The sequence below is a fragment of the Oryza sativa genome, chromosome 3, assembly GCF_034140825.1.
Source record: "Oryza sativa Japonica Group chromosome 3, ASM3414082v1".
In the NCBI taxonomy this organism is placed as follows: domain Eukaryota; kingdom Viridiplantae; phylum Streptophyta; class Magnoliopsida; order Poales; family Poaceae; genus Oryza; species Oryza sativa.
The window spans coordinates 17,317,679-17,341,616 of NC_089037.1; the positions used below are offsets into that span (position 1 = coordinate 17,317,679).

The 23,938-nt window shown below is 41.8% G+C and overlaps 3 protein-coding genes and 1 non-coding gene across 6 annotated transcripts; 3 read left to right on the plus strand and 1 right to left on the minus strand.

Annotated features, from left to right (window-relative positions):
- Positions 1-5,176: 5,176 nt before the first annotated feature.
- Positions 5,177-6,292, plus strand: LOC136355641 (protein ALP1-like). The gene is made up of 2 exons (XM_066308470.1): positions 5,177-5,768; positions 5,844-6,292. Exons 1-2 carry the CDS (start codon positions 5,225-5,227, stop codon positions 6,290-6,292), a joined length of 993 nt encoding a protein of 330 aa, XP_066164567.1. The 5' UTR covers positions 5,177-5,224.
- A 2,001-nt stretch (positions 6,293-8,293) lies between these two features.
- TRNAK-CUU (transfer RNA lysine (anticodon CUU)) lies at positions 8,294-8,366 on the plus strand. Its single transcript has one exon. It is a non-coding gene; the product is annotated as a tRNA-Lys (tRNA).
- Positions 8,367-8,753: 387 nt separating this feature from the next.
- On the minus strand, positions 8,754-13,043 carry LOC4333088 (transcription factor MYB1). Its single transcript, XM_015773937.3, has 3 exons — positions 12,771-13,043; positions 12,529-12,658; positions 8,754-9,806 (listed from the first exon to the last, which is right to left on the minus strand). The coding sequence occupies exons 1-3, from the start codon at positions 12,901-12,903 to the stop codon at positions 9,104-9,106; spliced, it is 966 nt and encodes a 321-aa protein (XP_015629423.1). The 5' UTR covers positions 12,904-13,043; the 3' UTR covers positions 8,754-9,103.
- Positions 13,044-17,962: 4,919 nt separating this feature from the next.
- On the plus strand, positions 17,963-23,561 carry LOC4333089 (putative ubiquitin-like-specific protease 1B). 3 transcript variants are annotated; one of them, XM_015773256.3, is made up of 10 exons: positions 17,963-18,657; positions 18,993-19,072; positions 19,165-19,258; positions 19,403-19,501; positions 20,080-20,172; positions 20,252-20,371; positions 20,852-20,955; positions 21,164-21,236; positions 21,453-21,560; positions 23,100-23,561. In XM_015773256.3, exons 1-9 carry the CDS (start codon positions 18,190-18,192, stop codon positions 21,513-21,515), a joined length of 1,194 nt encoding a protein of 397 aa, XP_015628742.1. In that variant the 5' UTR covers positions 17,963-18,189; the 3' UTR covers positions 21,516-21,560; positions 23,100-23,561. The 3 variants fall into 3 exon arrangements, with proteins under 3 accessions (XP_015628742.1, XP_015628740.1, XP_015628743.1); XM_015773254.3 differs by lacking the exon at positions 23,100-23,561 and adding an exon at positions 21,683-21,937; XM_015773257.3 differs by lacking the exon at positions 23,100-23,561 and adding an exon at positions 21,683-21,937 and having other exon boundaries at positions 20,897-20,955.
- The last annotated feature ends 377 nt before the right edge of the window (positions 23,562-23,938 follow it).

The window sequence follows — 23,938 nt, forward strand, 5'->3', positions numbered from 1 at the left end:
ATCATTTGAGTCTTTTTAAAGGAGTACAGATATAATCTGTAATTCAGTTTGTCGACACTTTGGTGATGCTATATAGGAGTTCGATGAATGTACATACGATGCAATAAAGGAAGAAAAGTAATTAACTTTTGTACTACTAAATTTTTTATGCAGGTGGCGTGCAAGGAAGATAAAAGATTACTAGCTTCCAGGTTACGGAGTACACCTGGATGGCGACAGCTATGTATGATTTGGATTTGTTGGGCAGTTCGATCGGATTAGTCCCGGAAAAATCTCTCAATCCCTGCAGGTGACAGCCAGCATATATATGCGACCGTGTTCTAAGGAAATTTTCAGACGACAAATCTGATCATGCACTGTGGATAATTAATTAAACACCTTAATTTCATAAGAAATTTTATAAGAATATGGCATAGATTTCACAGGAAGTATCTTTCTTTGCCCTGAGCGATTCCTTTCAAGAAAAAAAGAAACATTGCCCTGAAAGCAAAGTACTTTGCTCTCTAGTTTTCAGAGAAAAAAGAATGACACTTTTATCTAGTGAAAAGGAAGATAGTTTCATATGATGGGATTCATGCAATGGCTAATAAAGACTGCAATTATATATAAGAGCAAGTTTAATAGTATAGCCCACTACTAGTTTCAAACCATCTATAGCCAATGTAATAGCCAATTCATACAATAGTTGCTTACTATACTATTAATACCTAGTTTCACCTATTATACACACGTTACGTCTTGAAATCTGTGTTGCAGCTGGCTACAGATCTGTAGCCCGCTGCTCTTCTCTCTCTTCCTTTATCTCTTTAAAATATGTTGGCTTCTAGCCTGCTATTGTACATGCTCTAAGTTCTCCTCCGTCCACAAACGCAATCTTCTCAAATTATATACAATGAAATCATTACTCTAGCTACTTTGGAAGAATTAACAATGTTCAATATGGAGTACCTCCTCTGTCCCTAAATATTTGACGCCGTTGACTTTTTTACATATGTATAACCGTTTGCCTTTTTCAAAAAATTTAAGTAATTATAATTCTTTTCCTATCATTTGATTCATTGTTAAATATACTTTTATGTATACGTATAGTTTTACATATTTCATAAAAAAAATTAAATAAAACGAACGGTCAAACATGTTTACAAAAGTCAACAGCGTCAAATATTTAGAAACGGAGAGAATAGATGACAAAGTCATCTCAAGGCTAGGAAGGCTGTGATGATATTGCGCTTTCTTTGCTAATTAAGCAGTCATATAAACAAATGAGTCCCAAATATATAATTAACCACCAATATTAACTTATTTTCTGTTTGCAGCAGCAGCAGCAGCTCCAACACTTGACAGTCCTAAATATTCAGATCTGCGCTTTTTCTGATGATTGTAACACCAGGCTGTTCGATGATCTCATGTTCTCATGCTTTCTTTTCCCTGCAGATATCAAATGATTAGAACTGGATTATTGGAAGGGGAACGTAGTGACTTAGATTTTTTTAGCTCCAAGTTGTTAATAAACCAGAATCTAATTATGATCATGATTGTATTGTCCGGCTAGCTAGAATTGCATAAAACTTCACGGGTTGCAGAGAACCTGAAACTAGCTAACATCGTAGACTCTAGACACCAAGTCCACGACACTATTTGCATCAGAAGCCATACACGTGTAAAGATGATTTTTTTCTTTTTTTTTCGGGGATGATGATTTTAGTTAAGTATAAGGCCCCATTGTTTGGCTTTTTCCCTAATAAGCCAAGGGAATAAAAATAAATTTATAGGTAAAACTTTTATATATATATGTTCTTAGTGACTTAAAAGCCAATACTGAAAAAAAAAACTACGTTGAAAATATCTCAAAATCATTCTTAAAATTAAGTTTGAAAATTTAAAATTTGGCTTTTTCTTTGGCTTATTAGACCATCCGATGGAGCCATAGTCAGGAAGCTAGCTCACAAGTCACAACTAGCTAGGCCCTTGTTTAGTTCCCAACCTTTTCTTCGAACTTCCAACTTCTCCATCACATCAAAAGTTTTCTACACACATAAACTTTCAACTTTTTTTTAAACTTTTAATTTTAGTCAAACTTCTAATTTTAGTGTGGAACTAAACACACCCTAAATCATTATTTGGATGGCTAACAAATGGATCAAAGGCCGCTAATTCAGCGAGTTAAGCTAGCGGAGAGTCAGTGCCTTCTTCTTCTTGATTTCAGACACATCTTTAATTAGTTTGAGCATTTCTTTGTTCTCTCTTGATGATGGGTGGTCAAATCAAAGCTCAAAATAAATGAGCAATAATTATATAACATTATATATTTGCATATTCTTCGTGGGTTCATGATGGTATATAATGTTAGCTCGCTGGATGGACCAGAGCAAATCAGCCTAGCTGGATGGCAGTTGTGACTTTGTTATTTTGGTCTGCGGCCTTTTTGTTGCACTGTGCTAACTATTGGAAGATTTTGCTCCCTTTTTGTTTTCTTCCCCCTCAGAAGGTGGTGGTTTAAGGCCCGGTTTAGATGGCGAAATCTTTTGGGATGGGCCAAAAAATTTTGGCATAGGGCCACTTTTTGCGTTTTGTGAACTAAACGAGGGGCAAAATTTTTTGGCAGATGTGCAGTAACTGTTCACCCATGGACGAGTAGTACCCCTCACCCTGCTCCTCGTCGCTCCACCAAAATCCCCAACGTAGCCGCTTGCCCCTTCGTTCGTCCCACTGCCGCCGCATGCCATCCCTGACACCGCCCCCTCCCAAATCGACCCCCTCCTCCCCTACGCTCGCCCTCCCTCTCTCAGCCGCCTCTCGCCCTCCCTAAAACAGCCAGCCGCCGCTCGCCGTCCGTGAGACCCCTGCCGCCCAGATCCAGCAGGTTCTGCTGCTTCGGCGTTCGTCGCTCATAGCGGAGCCACCCGTCGTCTCTCACACCGCTGCCGCCCAGCTCCAATTCTTCCACCGCTTGTGTGGTCGTCCCTCCCCCGCCGACACACGTCATCCCTCCAACCGCCGCCGCCCACCCTTCCGATTCACCGTTGGCACCCAGATCCGCCTTCATTCCCGCAATGGCCAGCTACGGGGGTGGCTACAATGGCGACGAAGGCGGCAACGGCCACGACGACGACGTGTACGGCCACGACGGCTGCACCAAGGACTTCCTTGCGTCCGGGCCTTGGTGCGCACGCCAAGGGGGCGCGGTCGGCGCTGACGCGGCGCATCCCCCGCCTGATTCCTCTAGCGGCAACACCTCCCGGGTGCGGTTCGAGTCGCTCGACCTCAACGACAGCGACAGATGGCCGGAAATGGCTATGTACGCGGGCATGCTGCAGGCCGACGACGACAACATCGAAATTCCTCCACCGCCCGTTCGAGTTCCTCCCCGGTGAATATCTCGCAACCTCGGAATCCGGCCCACTCACAGCGTGGGGGGAGGAGGAGTACAAGGCGCGGCCGCCGGAGGAGGACGAGCAGGGGCCGCAAGCGCTGGAGGAGGAGTCGCAGGCGCGGTCGTCGGAGGAGGAGGCGCGGCCGTCGGTGGAGGCGGCGCGGCCGTGAGCGCACGGCCTGCATCACGCGCATCAGTGCGCCGCAATGTCTCAGACCTTGCGGCCGAGCACTCCGATGCTAACGACGGTATTCCGGTACGTACAACAATTCCAATTACAATTGATTGCCTGCTTCCAACTAGTTTAAAATTTTGTTAAATGCAAACTTAGTTCACATGTTCGGTGTTGTTTTCCATAACTATTGATGCATTTAGGTTAGGAAAGATAAGGCAAATTGGTCAGCGAGAAATACTCGCACCTTCTGTTCCATCTGGTGCCATCAAATGGACATAGGAAACTATGTTCGCGGTATTATGCAAAAAAATGGCTGGAGGGACATCATTAAGAGGTACTTCCAAGCCACTGGTTTAGTTCACGACAGGGAGCAATTCATGGGGAGACACAGGCAACTTAGGAAGCAATGGGCATTCTGTAATAAGCTCCGCTCCAGCTCTGGCTTAGGGAGGAACCCTGATGGGACTTTTGTCGCCGAGGATGATTGGTGGGCTGCCAACACCAAGGTAAATTGGTCATGTCTCTCTAATGTTGTGAACACATGTTAAGTTTAGCAGGCCATGACATGTGCTTTCGTTGGACAGGGACATCCTGATTGGAAGAAGTTTAGGAAAGGCTTGCCTGAATATTTGCCTGAAATGGACAGAATGTTTGAGGGTGTTGCAGTGGATGGTTCTATATCCTTTGTTGCGACTGCTGACCAGCCTGTAGAGTGCGACAGCTCTGATGAAGCGGATGATGATGAGGACGACGATGAGCTGACTCCTCTTAGTGTCGGCAACAAAAGGACAAGCAGCACGAGCACCACAGCCTCGAGTCCAAGTAAGAAGTCTAGGAGTCCAGCGGTGAGGGTAATGGACAGAAACATGAGTGAGTACAACGAAATTTCAGGGAACAAACTCAGTGTCCTGGAGACCATGTTGCAAGTAAAGTAGGATGCTATGCAGGAAGAACGCAAAGCTATTGAGCGGAAGGTGGCAAAGGTTAACGAGCTGGCAAAGGAGTGTGGGGTAACTCCCTCTGAGACCCCAACATTGTTCATGGGCGTCCTCGAAATCATCAAGTATCAAAGTGTGATGGACTTGTTCATTGTCACTGAGCCTGAAGGAAGGATGCTCATCATCAAGAAATATGCAGGGGTCGACAACTAGTCCAGCTAATGTTTTGTCATGGCTATATTTCCTACTTTATGTACTAATGGCCGTATGTTCACTCGGATGTATGGTGCATGTATTTGTGTGTTTGGACTATGTTCCTGATGTGTGTTATTTAAACATCAGCATGGTACTACTATTAATGAACTCTATGTATGCTGCTGATTTGAACTATGTAATGCATGGCTGAGAAAGAAATGCATATTAATCATGTCTATGTATTTTTCATTGTTAATATTTTGCATTGCTTGTTTTGACAGGATGATGACCAATCAGGTTATGTGGAGGATGATGACCAATCAGGTTATGAGGAGTCGCACCGTCGACTTAAGCGTTGGGAGGATGAGATAGACGAGTTAATCATTGCATTGATGGATGATGATGACGACGGTTATGTGTACGGTATGTACCGGTATGCCATTCACATTGACAAGCATTTGACTAGAGCTGAGTACACAACCTGCCATGACTGGTTTGGAATGGGTACATAGAAAACTTGGGGACAGAAAGGCCTGTTATAACATGTTTAGAATGAGTCCAACTATGTTCCTTCGCCTGCATGATCTATTGGTACAGTCGTATGAGCTTAAATCTAGTAGCAAGTCAACCTCGGTTGAGGCACTTGCGATGTTTCTTTGGATGGTTGGTGCCCCGCAATCTATTAGACAAGCTGAGGACAGATTTGAGAGGTCAATGGGGACTGTAAGTAGACTGTTTAACAAAGTTTTGCAATCTATCATCAAGCTTGCCGTTGATGTCATAAAGCTGGTTGACCCACAATTCACAACAATGCATACAAGACTGAGGAACCGTAGGTTCTTTCCCTACTTCAAGGATTGCATAGGGGCTATAGATGGGACTCATGTACCTTGCGTGGTGCCAAGTAACAAGTTGGTGCAGCACTTGTGCTGCAAGGGCATGACAACACAAAATGTGATGGTTGTCTGTGACTTTGACATGAGGTTTACATTTGTACTAGCTGGATGGCCAGGTTCGGTACATGACATGAGAGTATTTGATGATGCCCACACAACATACACCCATGTGTTTCCACATTCACCTACAGGTATATGCTTTAATGGTACTTGTTCCTTCTTTGTTATTTGAAATATGTCATACTAACTCATGTTTGATGCTGTAGGGAAATATTACCTAGTCGACTCTGGGTACCCTAACCGGCCAGGTTACCTTGCTCCTTACAAGGGAACCAAGTATCATCTTCAGGAGTATCGCGACGCCCCTGAACCACAAGGTAAGGAAGAGAACTTCAACTATGCACACTCATCTCTTAGGAATGTCATTGAAAGGTCATTTGGAGTTTTGAAAATGAAGTGGAGGATGTTGGAGAAGATCCCTAGTTATGATCCTCGTAAACAGACACAAATTATAATTGCATGTTGTGCGCTACATAACTTCATTAGGAAAAGTGGCATACGTGACAAGCACTTCGATCGTTGTGACCGTGATGAGAACTATGTGCCGCCACAAGCTAGTGCCGATCAACCTAAGACCGAAGAAGTGTTTGATGATTGTGATCTGATGAATGCATTTCGTGATTCCATTGCACTTGCTTTGGTACACGGTTCTTGAATTTTGTTTGTCATTTGGAACATGCGTATGGACTGTCATGTATGCGGCTGATGTGTATGTTTGACAACTTATTTGTGGATTTCTATTGCTTGCATAATTGTTGACTGCATTTGTAATGTGCTACTGTTATGGAGGATGTAAGCCAAGAGATTTATGTTGTATGTCAGTATGTGTGTGACGTCGCATGGCAGCTGTGTTTGCTGTACCATGCATGTATGCCAAATTCATTATTTGTTTGCAGCAACAGCATCGCCCATGAAGCAAGTTTGAAAGTCAGCCATGCATGCATGGCATTAAATATGGGCAATTCAGGAATTCTGTGTCAGGGGCCCAAAACTTCTTGCCAAAACTTTCTGCATGTTTAGTTCCCAAAATCTAAAAACTGTGCAGTTCCCGAAAATTTTTGCCTTGCCCCAAAAATTTTGGGCAACTAAACACGGCGTAAGTGGCAGTGGTTGTGCTATCTCTCTAATATTCCTGGACTGTCAGTTTCCCACCATTTTGGGCCCAAATGGGACTCAGATTATGTGCTGGCCCAGCACATCACTAGTGTTTAGCACAAGTGGATACAGGGGTAATCTGCTGCATTATAATCTGTACCTCGCTAGTGTTAAAAGCTGTGTTCGGGAGGCATATGGTTCCCAACCTTGCCTCCCGACACGGAAAACAAAGCATACTATTATAGTGAGATTAATTAGTATTAGTATAAAAAAACATGAAAAATGGATTAATATGATTTTTTAAAGCAACTTTCCAATAAAAAAACTTTTGCACAAAATACACCGTTTAGCAGTTTGAAAAGCGTGTGCGCGGAAAACGAAGGAAGTGAGTTAGGAAAGAGGGGGAAAGAACACAGCCAGTTCCAATAGGAACCGTGCGCACGGAAAATAGAGCGATCCATTAGCGTGTGATTAATTAAGTATTAGCTATTTTTTTCAAAAATGAATCAATATGATTTTTTAAGCAACTTTCGTGTAGAAACTTTTTGCAAAAAACGCACCGTTTAGCAGATTGAAAAGCGTGCGCACGGAAAACGAGATGAGAGAGTTGGGAAAACAGAGTAGGATCCCAACAAGAACATTGCCCAGTGCCCATAGAAAACAGAAAACAGAGCAGCATATTAGCACGTGATTAATTAAGTAATAGCTATTTTTTAAAAAAAATAGATTAATTTGATTTTTTAAGCAACTTTCGTATAGAAACTTTTTGCAAAAAAAATACATCGTTTAGTGGTTTGAAAAGCGTGCGCGCAGAAAACGAGGAATAGAGGTTTGGAATAAGGGGTGCCGAGAACAACCTAAGTTGCTACTTTTGTAACTCTAAAGAGTCGATACATTGACTGTCTCATGGCAAGGTACATTTGAAGTGCATGTTTCTTTACTTTCAGAATTAGCCAACCCCATAACATGGCTCATATGTTTGGAAATTGGTTGAATGGTTTTGAACCTAGACTTAAAAGATAAATTTATATGGGCATTGCGGCAATTTTGTGGGTTTTATGGCTTAATAGGAATGATGTAGTCTTTAATGGCTCCAATCCAATTTCTTTCATGCAGGTAATCTTCAGAGGGACTCATTGTGCAAGACTTTGGTCTTGCTTTTTAAAGAGGACGATGGAGATGCCATCCAAGTTCATTGTAGAATTTTGGAGACACGAGTAATGGAGTTTTATGCAACTTATGGCTGAAATTTTAGAAGAAGGATTGAAGCTTAGCTTTCTATGATTCTTAATATGGGTTATATCTTTATGTGATATTGCCCATGTATCGGGATGAGTCTTATGCAAACTTTCGTAGCTCGTGTTGTCCCTCATATAACTTGATGAGTCTTATGTACTCTTGGAAACTTGTTTGGTTGTGTACACCCTCTCACAGGTGTAGAGGCTAGGTTTAATATAAATCCATTATCTTAAAAAAAAATTGGAAACAGGGGTGGTTTTGAGGCTAATCAAATCAGATACATTCTACGACAAATAAGGATAAATGGAATTTAAATCAACAAGCCCGTCTAGCTCAGTCGGTAGAGCGCAAGGCTCTTAACCTTGTGGTCGTGGGTTCGAGCCCCACGGTGGGCGCCTTCTTTTTTTAATTTCTTTTCACACCCGTTTCATATTTTGATCAATACATTTTGTTCCACACATTTTTCTTACCATTTCATCTTCTTCTCACTTAACATTTTGTTCCACACATTTTTTTTCTTACCATTTCACCTTCTTCTCGCTTAATAAAACATTTCGTATTTTTCTTCTCACTTAATATAAACATTTCTTGATCAATGCATTCCTTTTCCACACCTTTTTCTTACTTAATAGACCATTTCGCCTTCTTCTCACTTAATAAAACATTTCATATTTTGATCAATGCTTTTCTTTCACACACATTTTTCTTAGTACTACATCCCCTCCAAAATAGAACAATCTAGGATCGGATGGGACTAATCCTAATACTACGACCATTTCATATTTTGATCAAATGCGGTGTGTTTAGATTTATTTAATCTGCTCCATTATAATCTGTACAATATATAAGGAAATGGTCATCTGACTACGTCAGTAATTCTTCAGCAGCTAAGCTTCAACGTACGCCTTCTGCGCCTACTTAATCGATGAGATCTCTCTTCGTGCCGATGATCCGACTCGCAGGAACACACGACCAGCAAAGCAATCATCGATCTTTCTCAACTCTCAACTCTCAGCTCGACTGATTCGATTCCACAATGATCCATGGATGGATGCCGCTATCAGAGGAGCCATGGCGCGAACTCCAAGTAGTCGTCGTCTTCGTCCCCAAGCGAAGAAGGCACCTCCTCCTCCTACTGGTGGTGGTGGTGGTGGTGGTGGTGGTGGTGGTCACCGTCGTCGTCTTCCTCTGCTTCCAGCTGCCCCAGCAACGCCTCCAGGTCAACAGCTCCAGCCTCGCCACCGCCACCGGCGCCGCCGAGCTCATAGCCAATCGGCATCGGCAGATTCGGCACCGCTCCGGCGGCGGCGTTACCGTCGTCGTGGCCGCCGCCGCGCCACGGGCTGATCAGGAAGCCGTCGAGTCCTCCCAGCTCGATGTCGTCCAAGTCAAGGTCGATACAGACGGCCGGCACCGGCAGGTCGTCGTCATCCTCCGCTCCGGCCAGCTCTTGCTGCTGCTGCTGCTGCACCGCCTGCGGCGTGGCCACCTTATCAGCCGCCGCGTCTCCCGGCGCGCCGCTCTCCGGCGGACGGCCGCCGTGGCTGCAGGCGCCTGCCTGCTGCACCACCACTATCCCGCTGCTGCTGTTGTTGTTGCACCGCAGCGCCTTGGTCCGGATTGGGCTGACGACGACCGTGCGGGGCTCCGGCGATCGCCGGCGTCGTGCAGCAGCGCCGGCGGCGTCGGCATTGCTGCTGGTGGTGGCCGCCGCCGGCATGCTGGTGGCGGCGGCGGTCCGTTGCATGGCGACCCGCTTGCTGAGGGTGCTGTTCCAGTAGTTCTTGATTTCATTGTCTGTTCGCCCCGGCAGCCTCCCGGCTATCAGCGACCATCTGCATCCATAGTTCCATACAAGTCTTACCAAGTTTTCAAAATTGAAGCAATTTCGACCAAATTTGAAAAAGAAAAGAACAACACAAAAGTTTTGGTTCGCTACGTATTGCAGATCTACAGCAGTAAACAAGTTTTAAGTATAGATGGCCATATGGCCCGAGGCCCATGGCCCGGCCCAAGGCACGCCATTTTGGCCCAGCCCAAACATGGCATGACCCGACTGGGGTCGTGCCCGTACTAGCCAGATCCAACAACCGGGCCATGCCTGGGCTGCACCCTAGGCACGGTGGGTTGGCCCGGCACAACAACTATAGGGATGCAAATAGACTTAATTACCGTATAAGGCAAGGCCAAAAAGAAGAAGAATACAAAATAGACTTATTTTCCAGCCATATGAACACAGTCAACAGAGTTGAGGGATAAAAAATATACTTTTTTTTTAGAAGCACAATGGGCCGTCGTGTCTTTCGGACTGCTGTGTATGCAGCCCGTGGGCTGGCACGGCACGGCCCGGCGTGTCGGTCGGGCCATGCCGACCTGATTAACCTCGGCCTAGGCACGGCCGTGCCGTGCCGCCCATTTGACCAACTATAGTTTTATAAGTTCCCTCGCTTCGTACTCCATGTGTCGTAAAGTTTCAGGCCTATTATTATTTTTAATATACGGTCTTCAATATTTGACCATCTATTTATTTCATAATACGTACCAATAACTATAAAATTAGCATAAGCTTTTAAAAATACGAATATAATTATATGATAGGCATCACATTAGATATAGAAATGGATAATATAAACATAGATATTTGACCATATATTTATTTCTCATTTTATCCCCTTTTTGTTTTTAAGAGTCCAATTGTCTTCATACTAATTTATGTTAGCAGGTCGTAGTTGTAAAATCTCCTCTCTTTTTTTCTATGATACGTAAGGCTTTTACGTGTTCGTAAAATAATTATTAGTTAAAAGTTGTCTAGATTGATTTTTCTAAAAACAAGGACGTCTCGTTAAATTGAGACGGAGGGGGTATTAAGTTGCAATGCACAATGTGAGCTGCACTTTTCCATATGTGAAAGCACAATGCTTGCCACGTCTGAGAGAAGTGGTTGTGCATTCATCATGTGCTCTTCCGATCCTAGGCAAAAACTTTGCTCTTCTTTCTTGTGTGAGTTTGTGGCTTTAGGTGTATATATAGAAGCAGCCTTGTATGATTCCATCTGTCATCATCAACTTTGCTGACCTAATTACTCTTTTCAGATTACCCTAATCTGGAGAGCAGAGACTGCACTGACAACAAAAGGTTTGTTCTTCTAGAGAGACAGCTGATCTGGAAAATTGTGCAGGTGGTGACTGATTTGGGTAAAAGTGTGCTTAGGTGGTTCTGTTAATTGGAGGCAATTAGTTGTTGGCTTAGTCATGGCTGTGTTGGCCTACTTTGTCTGTTTCTCATCTCATGGAGCAGACAGATGTGTGATATCTGTCATCAAACCAAGAGAAACGAATAGAAAGCTTCATTCCATCATGTGCTAAAGAGAGCAAGCTAGTTACTAGGGAGATGATCATGATGAGTCCATAACCCTAATATACTGATGTGCAATCTTTTAAAGGACCCTCTCTACATACGTCTAGCAATAAAATTCTCGGTGATATTCTCAGAATTCTTGATCTCATTTTGGGGAAAAAAATGATTCCTTGTCAGAGTATTTTAAAGAAAAACATTTGAATTTTGAAAGGAAAACCCAATTTTGAACAATTCAGATCTAAAGAAATTGAGGGGCTGTTTGGTTCGCGTCTTGATGCTTGCATGCCTGGCCGGAGCGCTGCCTAAGCTCCAACAACTACGTGTTTGGTTTGTGCCCTGGTGTATCCTGAGCTAGCCTGACCTGACTCTTCATTAGCCTGCTAAATCCTCAGGCAACTTTATTAGCCTGAGCCAGGCCATCGAATTTGGATGCCTGAGCTTCAGGCAGCTACTCTTAATGATGCATGTGTCATTTATTCTATGCTTTGCTCTAGTAAAAGTTGCTTTTTGATATTTTATTATTCTTCAGGTATGTGCATGAACCAAACACACAAAGCTTCAGGCTGCCTATGAGGCAAGTGTTGCATCTCCCAATGCTGCCTGTCCGGCGTGAGTTTTTCTCAGGCGTGGCCCTCAGGACACGAACCAAACAACCCCTGAGTAACTGCAGCATTTTTGTGGGAGCAGAAAAAAAATCTCGGCGAGATTCATCAGAACTATGGTCATCCGCCAGTAGTGATCATGTCCTTGTACGCTCTAGCTAAAATTCATTCATTTGGCTCGCAAGAAAAGAAAATAAAATCATTCATTTGGCTTGAACACTAGTGTCAGGCTGTCTGCAATCTGCATGTTACTGTTCCCCTAGAGTTTAGCATCGGAGTTTGGCTGATTTAGAACGGACTTAGAAACAGGGCGCCAAAAAAAAGAGAGAGAGAGAGAGAGAGAGGAGAGAAACAGGATTTTACTGAACAAGAATGCATCATGGCTGCATCGTCAATTTCTTCAGCAACGCAGGAATGCAGATATGCAGGCATGCAGAGCAAAGCAGTCCTATCAAGTATGCAAATCAATCACTAACTACTCCAGTACATACACTGAATTGGCGAGTTAAATTACTGATAAGCAAGCAGGAAATGAAAGTGGTAGGCCGGGCTGGATTAATTTGCAGGAGAGGAGGAGAGGAGAGGATCAGAGACAGGCCTGTTGCCGAGGAGAGTGTGGAGCCTGAGGATGAGCTCCTCCTCGTCGCCGGAGATGTTGCCCCTCTTGATCCCCGGCCGCAGGTAGTTGAGCCACCGCAGCCGGCAGCTCTTCCCGCACCGCTTCAGCCCTGCATTGCATTCATCCATGGCGATCTCATCTCATCACTTCATCAGCTGTTCACCACCGATCGAAGGCAAAGCTAGAGAGTAGAGAGGAGGAGGAAGAAGACGACGACCGACCGGCTCTCTTGGGGAGGGCTCCCCATTTGCCCTCCCCGTGCTTGGCGATGTAGGACACCAGGATGTCGTCCTCCATTGCCGTCCATGCCCCCCTGTTCAGCCCCTCCTTGGAGCAGCACGGCTTCCTCCCCATCCACGATTGCTCGATCGATCGCCTACAAACAATGCCAATGGCGGCAGCGTCTCTCTTGCTCTCTCTCTCTCTCTCTCTTGTTGATCTCAAGCAGAGAGCAGGAGACACGTCTGGCTATGTCATATGTAGTGACTCCAATTTGCACAAGGCATTCCGTTCTTAGATGATGTGGTTATCTCAAGGGGATGGATTTGGTCGTCTCAATTACTCCACTAACCAGATACAATCATTGGTGCCGTGGTTAGGGGCGGATCTACAGTATAAGTGTCGGTGTCAGGCGACAGACTTTCGGCAAAACCTATTGCAAAACTTCTTATCCATATACTATAACACTATAATCTAGGCATAATTAACATATTATGACATCGATAGACATGCCAACGAATCGATTTTCTGGATCCGTAGTAGCTTTGATTTGCAGAGTGACCACATACAGATTCTGAGGTTGGCATTCACCATCAGCGGTTAATACCAACCAATTTAACTCTTTAACCCAACTGTTCGTGCCTTACGCAACCGACCACTTTAACCAAACGGCGCCTGGAATTTTTTAGGGAATCTTCTTTAACAAAACTGGGAAGGTGACCTGTATGCGCGGGTATTTGTACGGTTGAACTTAAAATTATACTCCACCCGTTCCAAAATATAAGTATTTTTAAAATAGTGTCAATTCAAACATTTTTAACTTTGACTATTAATAGAAAAAAAATAAAAAGATCAATCAGTTAAAATTAATGTTACTAGTAGATTTATCATTGAATAAACTATCATAAAATGCAACTCCCTTTATTTAAAACATCTTACTTTTATATATATTGTTAACCAAAGTAGCATCTAAAAATTATGTCGAAATCCAAAAATACTTATATTATAGGACGAAGAGAGTAGTTTGTTTCTATGATCATATGATTTGTATAATGGCTATTTGAGGGTATAAACAAATCAATTAACTTTTACAAAGTTGAGAATTTGTTATAGAAAAGTATACCAAAATAATTATATAGTATTTTTCACGAAAAGTATCATAGCTTGGGAAGCGTGCAAATAAAAATCCAAAATCTAGAATAAAAAAAATAACAGGGTCTTAGCTAGGCTCCCCTATAACACTCTTGTTTTGATAATAGGTCTAGTGATATTGGTTAATATTTTTTTTCACTTACGTGAATAAGTAGTACTAAATATAAATACACCCTAGTACATTATAATTAGGTAATTGACCATCTGTTTTAGCTCACACGGGTTTACATGTTGTGAAAAATCAAACCACGCTGGTTAATTCTTCTCTCTGTGCATTACCCTTCAATTTGTTTTGACGTTATTAACAAACTAAACGTTATACTTTGATGAATTTGATACATCTTCACCTTGGCAAAGTGGTAGCGTGCAGCTGTTGTGATCGCTTTGGTTTAATATATTTCAATGCAGAAAAAATATATACACACATACACAAAGTTTGTATACGCACTAAAAATAAAAAAAATAAAAAATACATCACGTATAGAAAGTTTGTATACGCGTATATAAAGTTTGTATACGCGTATATAAAGTTTGTATACGCGTATATAAAGTTTGTATACGCGTATACAAACTTCGTATACGCGTTTGTATACGTGTATAGAAAGTTTATATACGCATATATAATTTGTATATATACGCGTATATAAAATTTCTATACGTATGAATATAAATTTGGTATACATACGAATATAAACTTGGTACTTATACATCTTTAGAAAAACTGTAAAAAACCGAACAGAAGAGAAACCGGAAAAAAAACCGAATAAACGAAAAAACCAGAGGAAAAAAACCAAACGAACAGAAATGAAAAAAAAAAGAGAAAGAGAAAAAAAATGGAAAATTCGCTCCTCTCCCTCGCGGCGTGTCCGCCGCTCCCTCTCCGCGTGCGACACATGTCCAGTCGCGTAGAGAGGGGGGCGCGCGACTGATCGCGCAATGTAGAGGACCGGAGAGAGATGTCTTCAGAGGCTTTCGTTTTAACAACAGATAGATCTAAAGATCTAAACAATTGGTCCATTGTTTAAATGGAAATTGATGGGCAACTATTTCTTTTACAAAATAGGTTTGAACTTAGTATAAATTAGTCAATATGTGAAGAGTAAATTGCATATTGGGCCACCTTTCTTTACCATTCTGTCAATTTAGACCGGGGATAGAACAATTTTTTCACTTTGGACCACCTAAATTTACATGTTTGTTTCACTTTGGGCCTCTTCTTCCACATCCAGCTCCCTCTCTCTTATCTCTATTTCTTCTCTCTTTCTTGACTGCAAAGGGCTAGAGGAACCACCATGAGCAGGCCAACAAGTGATCATCAGTGCTCGTACCGAAGCTCCGTCGGCGTCACCTCCTCGTGCTTGGAAAGGAGATCGATCTCCCTGGCTGTTGGGAGGTCAAGCTCCAGCTCGAGGTAGAGTATGGCAAACAACGGGACTCGAGATAGTGAGGCATCAGCAGAGCTTGAGAATGAGTGCGGCATATAATTCAGGGAGGCCAGAGAGAAGATCGATGGAGTTGAAGGTGGAAGAGTGCCCCAAAATAAAACAATATGTAAATATAGGTGGTTTAAAGTGAAAATGTTACTCTATCCCTGGTCCAAGTTGAAACAATGGTAAAAAAAGGTGGCCCAATATGCAATTTACTCGTGAAGAGTAAATAGATCATATGGCGGTGTAAATTTTATTTTCAAACCCCACGTTATTTAAAAATGTTTAATGATGTAAATGGATAAAAATTAACTATATGATTCAAATGTTTATAGTTCTTTAACATTTATTATCGTTGTCACCTCGGCAGATCACCTTAGTTGTCTCATGTATGAAGCTTCATCATACATGCGAAAGCAAAGATGTACATGTGCATTGTGCAGAGGGTCAGATAAATGTTCTTAGAGGCTTTGTTTTCATCAAAAGATAGATCTCATATTCTAAATAATAGGTCCACTGGCTTAAGCAAAAGATTTTTAGGCAAATATTTTTAATTAAAAAAATAGTTTAAAATAACAGATTCACTTGTTTAAATATAAATTGGTTAATATAGATCATATAATAGTGCAAACTTTTTTTTTCTCAAACGGTGCACTATTTGTAAATATTTAACGATGTAAGTGGATAAAAGTTAGCTATCAATTTATTATACTTTTTTCAAATTAAATATCACTTTATTTTCAAATTAACTATCACTTTATTTTAAAATTATTGTAAGTGGATAAAATTTTGTACATGTAGAGGAGGTCGGTTTAGACTAATGTTTTTATAAGTTTTTCTTTTAATAAGTGAGATTGATTTCCTGTGGTGCATCTTGTAGGCCCATGGTGACTGAACCATGCATATGGTTGGCACGTCTAATAGAAAATGTCTAATAGTGTTCTTTAGGAAAAAGGAAAACGAAAACATACTCTACCGTACTTGATCGGTGTTTATAGTTGTTTAAAATTGAGTGAAGTGTATGGGCAGTACTTAAACTTGTATAAATGTGTCATCTAGATCTCTAAACTCTCAAAATGTATTTTTGGGTTTCTGAACTTGTCATGAGTGTCATGTAGGTCCAAACGGGCTCCAACCCGCTCGATGAGATGACGTGACATGCCACGGTGACGCTTACATGTCAGTGGTATCCACATGTCATTCGCATAAAAAAATAAAATTTAAAAAGAGAGGAGAGAGAGAGAGGAGAAAAAGGATGTTTTCAATTTTGAAAAAATAAATGAAAAAAGAGAGGAGAAAAGCAATATTCTTAATTTTTTCTATATATGACTGACATATGGATTCTATTAACACATAAGCGCCACCATAGCATGCCACATCAGCACACGGAGTGAGTTGGAGCCCATTTGGATCTATATGACACCCAAGACAAGTTGAGGGGCTCAAAATGCATTTGAGAGTTCAGGGACCTAGGTGACTTGACACACCTACACAAGTTTAGGGACCGCCTGTGCACTTTACTCTTTAAATTTTATTGTCACAAAATGAATTTCCATCTAACTAATATAGCATAAAAAGAGAAGAGATAGGAAATAGAAGGGGAGGTCATATAGGGGAACGCGAGTAGGTACATACACATGATGGTACGGGAGGTAGGCATAGCACAGCAAACCGGGCTAGAGGTTGACCCGCTCTGGTTGTTAGTTCACCGGTTGAACCACCGGATCACTGGTCGAACTGCCGGTTTTTTTATTTATTAATATTATATTTGATTTGCATTATTTGAAATATAGAATCATCATAAATTGGTGAAAATATGCATAAATAAACTAGTATATCTATTATTATATGGCCACAACATCAAAAAAAAATGTAGTGTGGTAACATAATAAATTCATAATGCTATACTGGTAGGACAAATTAAAACCGGTTCGATTCTTCAAAAACCACTCCCAATTCACCGGTTCCCATAAAACCGCCCGGTTCACAGGTTTTTTACCGGTTCGATTGCAGGGACGGTCTTTTTGTTGAACTGAGCCATCAAGGTCGCCGGTTCCGGTTTTTCTTGATTCAACCGCCAGCTCAGTCCCCCCCCCCTTTTTTACTATGCAGGTAGGGCATAGTGTCTATTTTTCTTTAATATAAATCTAATCTAATGGTTTATAATATTGGACCTACCGATTTAATTGAAAAATCAAATGATGTGTTTTGTTTTTCTTATCATCTTCTCTAATTAATTAAAACGCCACGTATCAGCTTGAGAGTGTTTTTGAACGCTACATGTCAACTTAAGAGCGCTTTTATAAAGTTTAATGGACTTTTAGTATGTAATATGAATATGATATGATACCTAAAATAACTTTATAATATGATACAGAAAGAGTAACAAACATGGCATCAAATTCACTGTGATGCATCGTAGCAACAATGGAGTGAGTTTTTTCCCCTTGTCTACGGACAACAAACATGTGACTTGAGTTTCCTTTCGGCCTAATACCAGCCCAACATTGTGCTTACACGGGCCGTAACCCACTAAATTCACCTCCGAGCCCATTCCACTCGAAAAAGACCTTCGGGAAGCCTCTTTGCCTCCCGCTCCTCGCCGCCCCCGCCCCGCCGCCTCCCCCCCACTTCAAGTCTCCATTCCTCCATCGCCGCCTCGATCTACTCGCCGATGGCGCTCTCCCCTCCCGCGGCCGCGCGCTCTTAGCATCCGCCGCCGCCTCCGCCGCCGTCCACGCCTTCGATCCACTCCCATGTCGGAGCCGCCGGCCTCATCCTGCCTGCTTCAGTAGGCTAACCGACAGGGGGGAATTCCGGCCGGGAGCCAGGCTGGGCGCCCATGTCCCCCTCCGCCACCTCGCCGCCGAATCGCCCACACCGCAAGCGCCGCGCCGGTGCCGGTGGCGGTGGCGCTGACGACGGCTCGACCCGCCGCCGCGGCCGCAGCGCTGTCCTCCTCGGCCCCACCCACTTCCCCGCCGTTCGCTCCTTCGGCCTCCGCCTCGCCCTCGTCGTCGCCCCAGCCCCACGTCACCGCCGCAAGCAGCGCCCGCTCCACTACGCCTGCCGCCCCACCTCCCTTCCCTGTCGCCGCCGCCGTCGCCTCCGCAGTATCATCTCCCTCCTCCACCTCCCCATCCTCCGCCCGTTCTACCTCCGCTACATCCTCGCGGCAGCCGCATCAGGCCCCTGCCGCTGCCGCCGGAAGGAATCCCTGGTAGGCATGGGAAACTACATCTCGCGGGTGCTCCGGAAGAGCTCTAGTGACCGTGGTAAGGCGCCGCCAGCCGACGATACAGCCAAGCAGGTACCCAATTTTTAATCTAATTGAGTACATCTGGCATGTAATTTGCTTGAACCGTCAGTTTGCACAGTAAAATTGACAATGCAACATAGTTTCAAAAGATGGTAATACGTTTGAGTCAATCCAAATTGCTTTTAGTGAAATAAGTGGATAAGTAGGAATTTATATTAGCTATATTGTATCAAGTATTTTAATCCACAAGTGAGAGTAAAAAGTTAAGTACTTGCATTTCCAGCCTGTTCATTTTTTTTTCTTTTGAAGTCAAATACTGTTAACTAAATTAATTTGAGCACTGCAAATTGACCTTTGTTGTCATATTTTATCCTTGACTATTCCAGGATCTATGTGAAGTTTTTACACCTCTGACAAATGAAGAAGAAAGTGAAGTAAACAACATTTTGTATGGCAGTGATCAAAGGTATTGTAGGCAACCATGAATTTAATTGGCTGATTACTTCTCCTATATCTTTAGCACAATCAGGAATTGATTTTCCCTTTCTTTTTTTGCAGTAAGAAAATAATAGTGATGCATGGACCTTCCAATATTGATATTACTAAAGAGAAAATCTGGTGCTTGAGAACTTGTAATTGGTTAAATGATGAGGTGAATACGGCCTGTCCATGGAAGGAATCCTGAAGAATATGTTAAACAAATGTCCCATTCTTTCTGATCTTGACATTAGTGGTTCCATTTTCCATGCTTCACAGAACCAAGACTGCATCAGCATTCTACTTTTGTTCCTTGCAGGTCATTAATTTGTACCTTGAATTGTTAAAGGAGAGGGCGCAAAGAGAACCAAAAAGATTTTTGAAATGCCACTTCTTCAATACATTCTTTTATAAGAAGGTTAGATAATTTGCATATTTTTCTTTCCGGTGCTGTATGATGGAATGTTCTTTTCAATATTTCTGTAGTTCTGTTACACACACCATTTTATGATCTTCAGCTTATCAGTTGTCTCTTTGAAGCACTATCAAGTGATATTTATGCAATTATTACTTGACTCTTTTCCCTTTTTTTGAGGGGAATTTATTATTTTCCTTCCATAGTAGGAATTATCTGCCAGTTAGCAGGAAAACCTGTGATTCTTTTCCTTCGATAGTGGAAATTGTTGGCTAGTTTGCACAAAAAACCTGTGTTTCAACACTCAAGCATACGGTACCATACATTTGTTTGAGAACACGCAATTCCTACCTTATCCTTAATATATGTTGATGTGTGCCTTGTATTTACTTAATTGATGACCCTTTTCTTGAGTTACAAATTTTGTGTGGTTGTTATTCTCTTACTTTTTTTTTTGCTAATTTTCCTTGTAGGTTGTAACATCCCTTACTATCCCTTACTATTTATTAATAACCTTGCTTAGATATCAAATGAATTCTAGCAGTAGTTTGCACCTTCATGATTTTCTGAATTCTCTTCAGCTTGCTTGTGGAAAAACTGGTTATGACTATCAATCTGTAAGAAGATGGACAACCCTCAATAGATTGGGCTATGGGCTTGTTGAGTGTGAGAAAGTAATGTTACTGTTATTATTTTTTCAATGTTTTTCATGTCTGTTTGTCTTTCAAACAAATCATGAGATTTATTGTGCAGATCTTTATTCCAATACATAGAAATGTGCATTGGTGCCTTGCGATAATAAACATGAAGGATAAAACTTTTCAATACCTTGATTCTTTTGGCGGCATGGACCATGCTGTGCTGAGAATACTGGTAAGCTTAGCTGATTACAAGTATATTACTGGATTAGAGAGCCAGTTACTTCCAATTAGTTCAGTTACAAGTCCGACTTATGAGACGTTAGTTTGGTAAGATGGCACATTGATGACTTAACAGTTGATTCAGTCATAGCATTTGGACTTAATTGCTCCAAATTAATTTTGCTAAGTATGTTATGGTGCTCTCTATTTGGATGCCATAAATCTCCAGCTCCCACAATAGTTAAAGGGTGGACAAAATTTTACCCCTGATGCATTCATGGACTTATTTTTTGGTGCTATAGAAATGAGAAAGGTCTTACGTTATCACAAATATTTGTGATATCTTAAAATCTGACATGATTCAGAGTTATTCTTTGAAATTTAAATTGTGACTTACGAAGCAGTAATCCATGTTAATTAGAATTTACCCATCAGGTGCTATTTCAAGCTTTCAGTTATTTTCAAGTGAAGTTCTGTTTTCTATTCCTCTCAGGCTAGATATATCAGGGATGAATTGAATGACAAGAGTAACATACAGGTAGACACCAGTTCATGGCTGAAAATATCATCAGATTCTTGTCCTTTGCAGCAGAATGGGTACGTTCTCTTTACATGCTACATATGACCTACCAGAATTACGTATGGAATGAATAATGGTTTACCTTCGGTTCTGCAATGAACACAGATGAAGGTCTAAATTTTATCACTCAGTGCATTAATACATTATCGACATTTGTGTTGTGCATATCAATGACCAAGCATGGTCCGCATGGATATGTCTGACACTGAATTTCTCTTTTAATAGGTGGGATTGTGGTATGTTTATGCTTAAGTTCATTGATTTCCACAGTAGAGGTATTGGCCTATGCTTTACTCAGGTGAGTATAGTACAAAATACTGGATTCAAGTTATTATATATGCTTAATCTGTTCACTCATTGATTTGCTGTTTGCACTATTAAGTCAATCTCAAATGAAGAGTCTTAACCTGCTAAGATGAAGCACAATCTCTCTCTTTCATACATCTAAAGTGGAGTAACATGTACCTTGTACTTAATTGTGTTTGGTGTCATCTAAATCAATCACTATTTGCAGGAACATATGGATTACTTTAGGAAACGAACAGCGAAGGAGATACTGAGATTGAGAGCTGACTGAAAAGATGTCCTTTCTTGTTCACACACTCTTGGGCATTTTGTCAAGGTAGGTATTCTTGCGACCTATTGGAAAAGACATAATGATGTATTTATTTTCTACTAGGGTGTTTTGTTGATTACAAGTGGCTGGAACAATTTTGCATAATTCTTTACCCCTTCATTTTCTAGGATCTTATTTTGATAGAATAGGGAGAGATTGAAATGAGACCCCAAGGGAACAAGACAGAGCTAACAGAAGTCGGAATGTAAGAGCTTAGATGATTAGAACAAGAATGCTTAACCCATACCATGTATAGCCGCCAATTAGAACTATAAAGAGATAAAAGGGGGTATGAATCCACATTTTGTTATTCTTTAAAATATTCAAGTGAACTGTTATGAAATAGATATGAGGTGATTTACATCAATTATATTTTGTGAAAAGGGCGTCACCCATCAAATTTTTTTCCTTATAGCATCTCCTTTGCCTCTGGCAGTATTAGCCATTGGCTAACTTGAAAAATAATTGTCGAAGGTGATCGTCTTTCTGGAACTCATATTGCCCAGCACCACAGGATATGAAATATGGTAACTCACAACCCGCAAATCGCTGCCTGCTGGTGTAATTAAGTAATCGACATACTTCCTGTAAGCACATACGAAGTTATCATCTCTACCCCAACATTCAGTTGGATGAGATCATAATAGGCAACTGTAAGCTGAAGTGTTTTCATCAAGGATTTGGAAAATTGCAGTATTTACTAGCAAAAGATATTGACATCATATATTGCTGTTTACAGAAAAGAACCTGTATAGGCGGTTCTAGCAATAAACTACAAATAACTAGCTTGGTACGTGTAGGACAGGCAATTGTAAAGTTGGATACGATCTATGAATGGCTTGGCAATCAGCATGTTTGGATTCGTTTGCTCCAGTGCTTAAAATGATTTCAAATTTTCCCTGCATAAACAAAGCACAACGATCGAGAGAGAAGAATCATATGGATACATGCAGACAAAGCGATGGATTTTTTTAAATCTCTTTCCTTTGTCCTTCCTTGAGTCAATATCTGATCACCTGCCAATCAACATACACACGAATCAGATGGCCTTGGATCTGTGTCTCGTACTCATATTCATCAAACATTCCCGAATATATGACGGCTTACGATATCAATATCATTTCTCAAGAGCTGACAAAAGAGAACAGGATTTAAAACCTATCAAATACTCCCTCCTTTCTAAAATATAATGTCACACATTTTAGTTATATCAATCTAGATAGGGACATATCTAGATTCATGGTATTATGATACATCCCATTTGATCCTAGGTTTCTATATTCTGGGACGAAAGGAGTATACATGGTAATAGGTATACATCTGCATGCAAAACAGCTTAAGGGTGTGTTTGATTGAGCTGTGGCTTTTGAAAAAGTAGCTGTTGGCTGTGGATTTTTGAAAAGTAGCTATAGAATATAGGCTGTGGCTTTTGGAAAAGCTCGTTTGGTTCAGCAGCCGTAGCTTTTGAAATAACTAGTCTCGCTTACAAGCGGGTCCCACATGTCATAAACATATTGGATCTTCTTGTTCGTCTCACCACCATAGGATGCCTGAGATCACTGGAGCTGCTCGGTTGGGGCAGATGCGGCGGCGCCGCTGGATCGGTAAGACGGCGGCGGGGGTTCCAGCTCCTCGGCTCCGCCCGCCACGCAAGCTGCGCCTGTCCGCCTCCTCGGCTCCGCTCGCCGCCTCCGCCGCGCCCCTGCCCCGGCCTGTGCCGGCCTGTGCAGCCGCCTGCAGGACCTCACCGCGGGCGTCCAGGTCCTCTGACGCCAGGTTAATTTAGTACTAGAATAAGTTAATCTAGTAATAGAATAGAATATGATATCCTAGTACTAGATTAACTTATTTTCAGACGGAGTAGTATGAATTTCATGTTGTCAATTTGTCATCCATCCAAATGACATATTTCTTCACAGGCTTGCTCTTGGCTGTCACTATCATCTATCAGTACAATATTGTTCCAGCGAAGACTTAGCCAGGAACAGAAGCATCTGTGCTTTGATATATCATATGTTTATTCTTGCGAGCGCACATCGTAAGAAAGAGCAAAGTAATCACGACAAATAGCATCGTTAAAGGTGAAATGCACGTCATCGTACTATAGGTATGTCTTGTAATAATTGGTGGGAACTGGGAAGGTTTCTGGAGTTACCGACTTTTGGTCAATATCGTCGTATCAACACGGATAACTTTGAAAAGAAAACAACTCCAAGAAAACAAATTGATCGGTACTTCAAAATCAACACGACTATTACTCATATAAAAATATTACACCATAAAATATTTTCAGCGGCCAATATGGGGAAACAGCTTTGACGTATATAGTTCTGATAATCTGGAACACATCAATTTCAAAATTTTTAAACGTTGACTGCACTGCA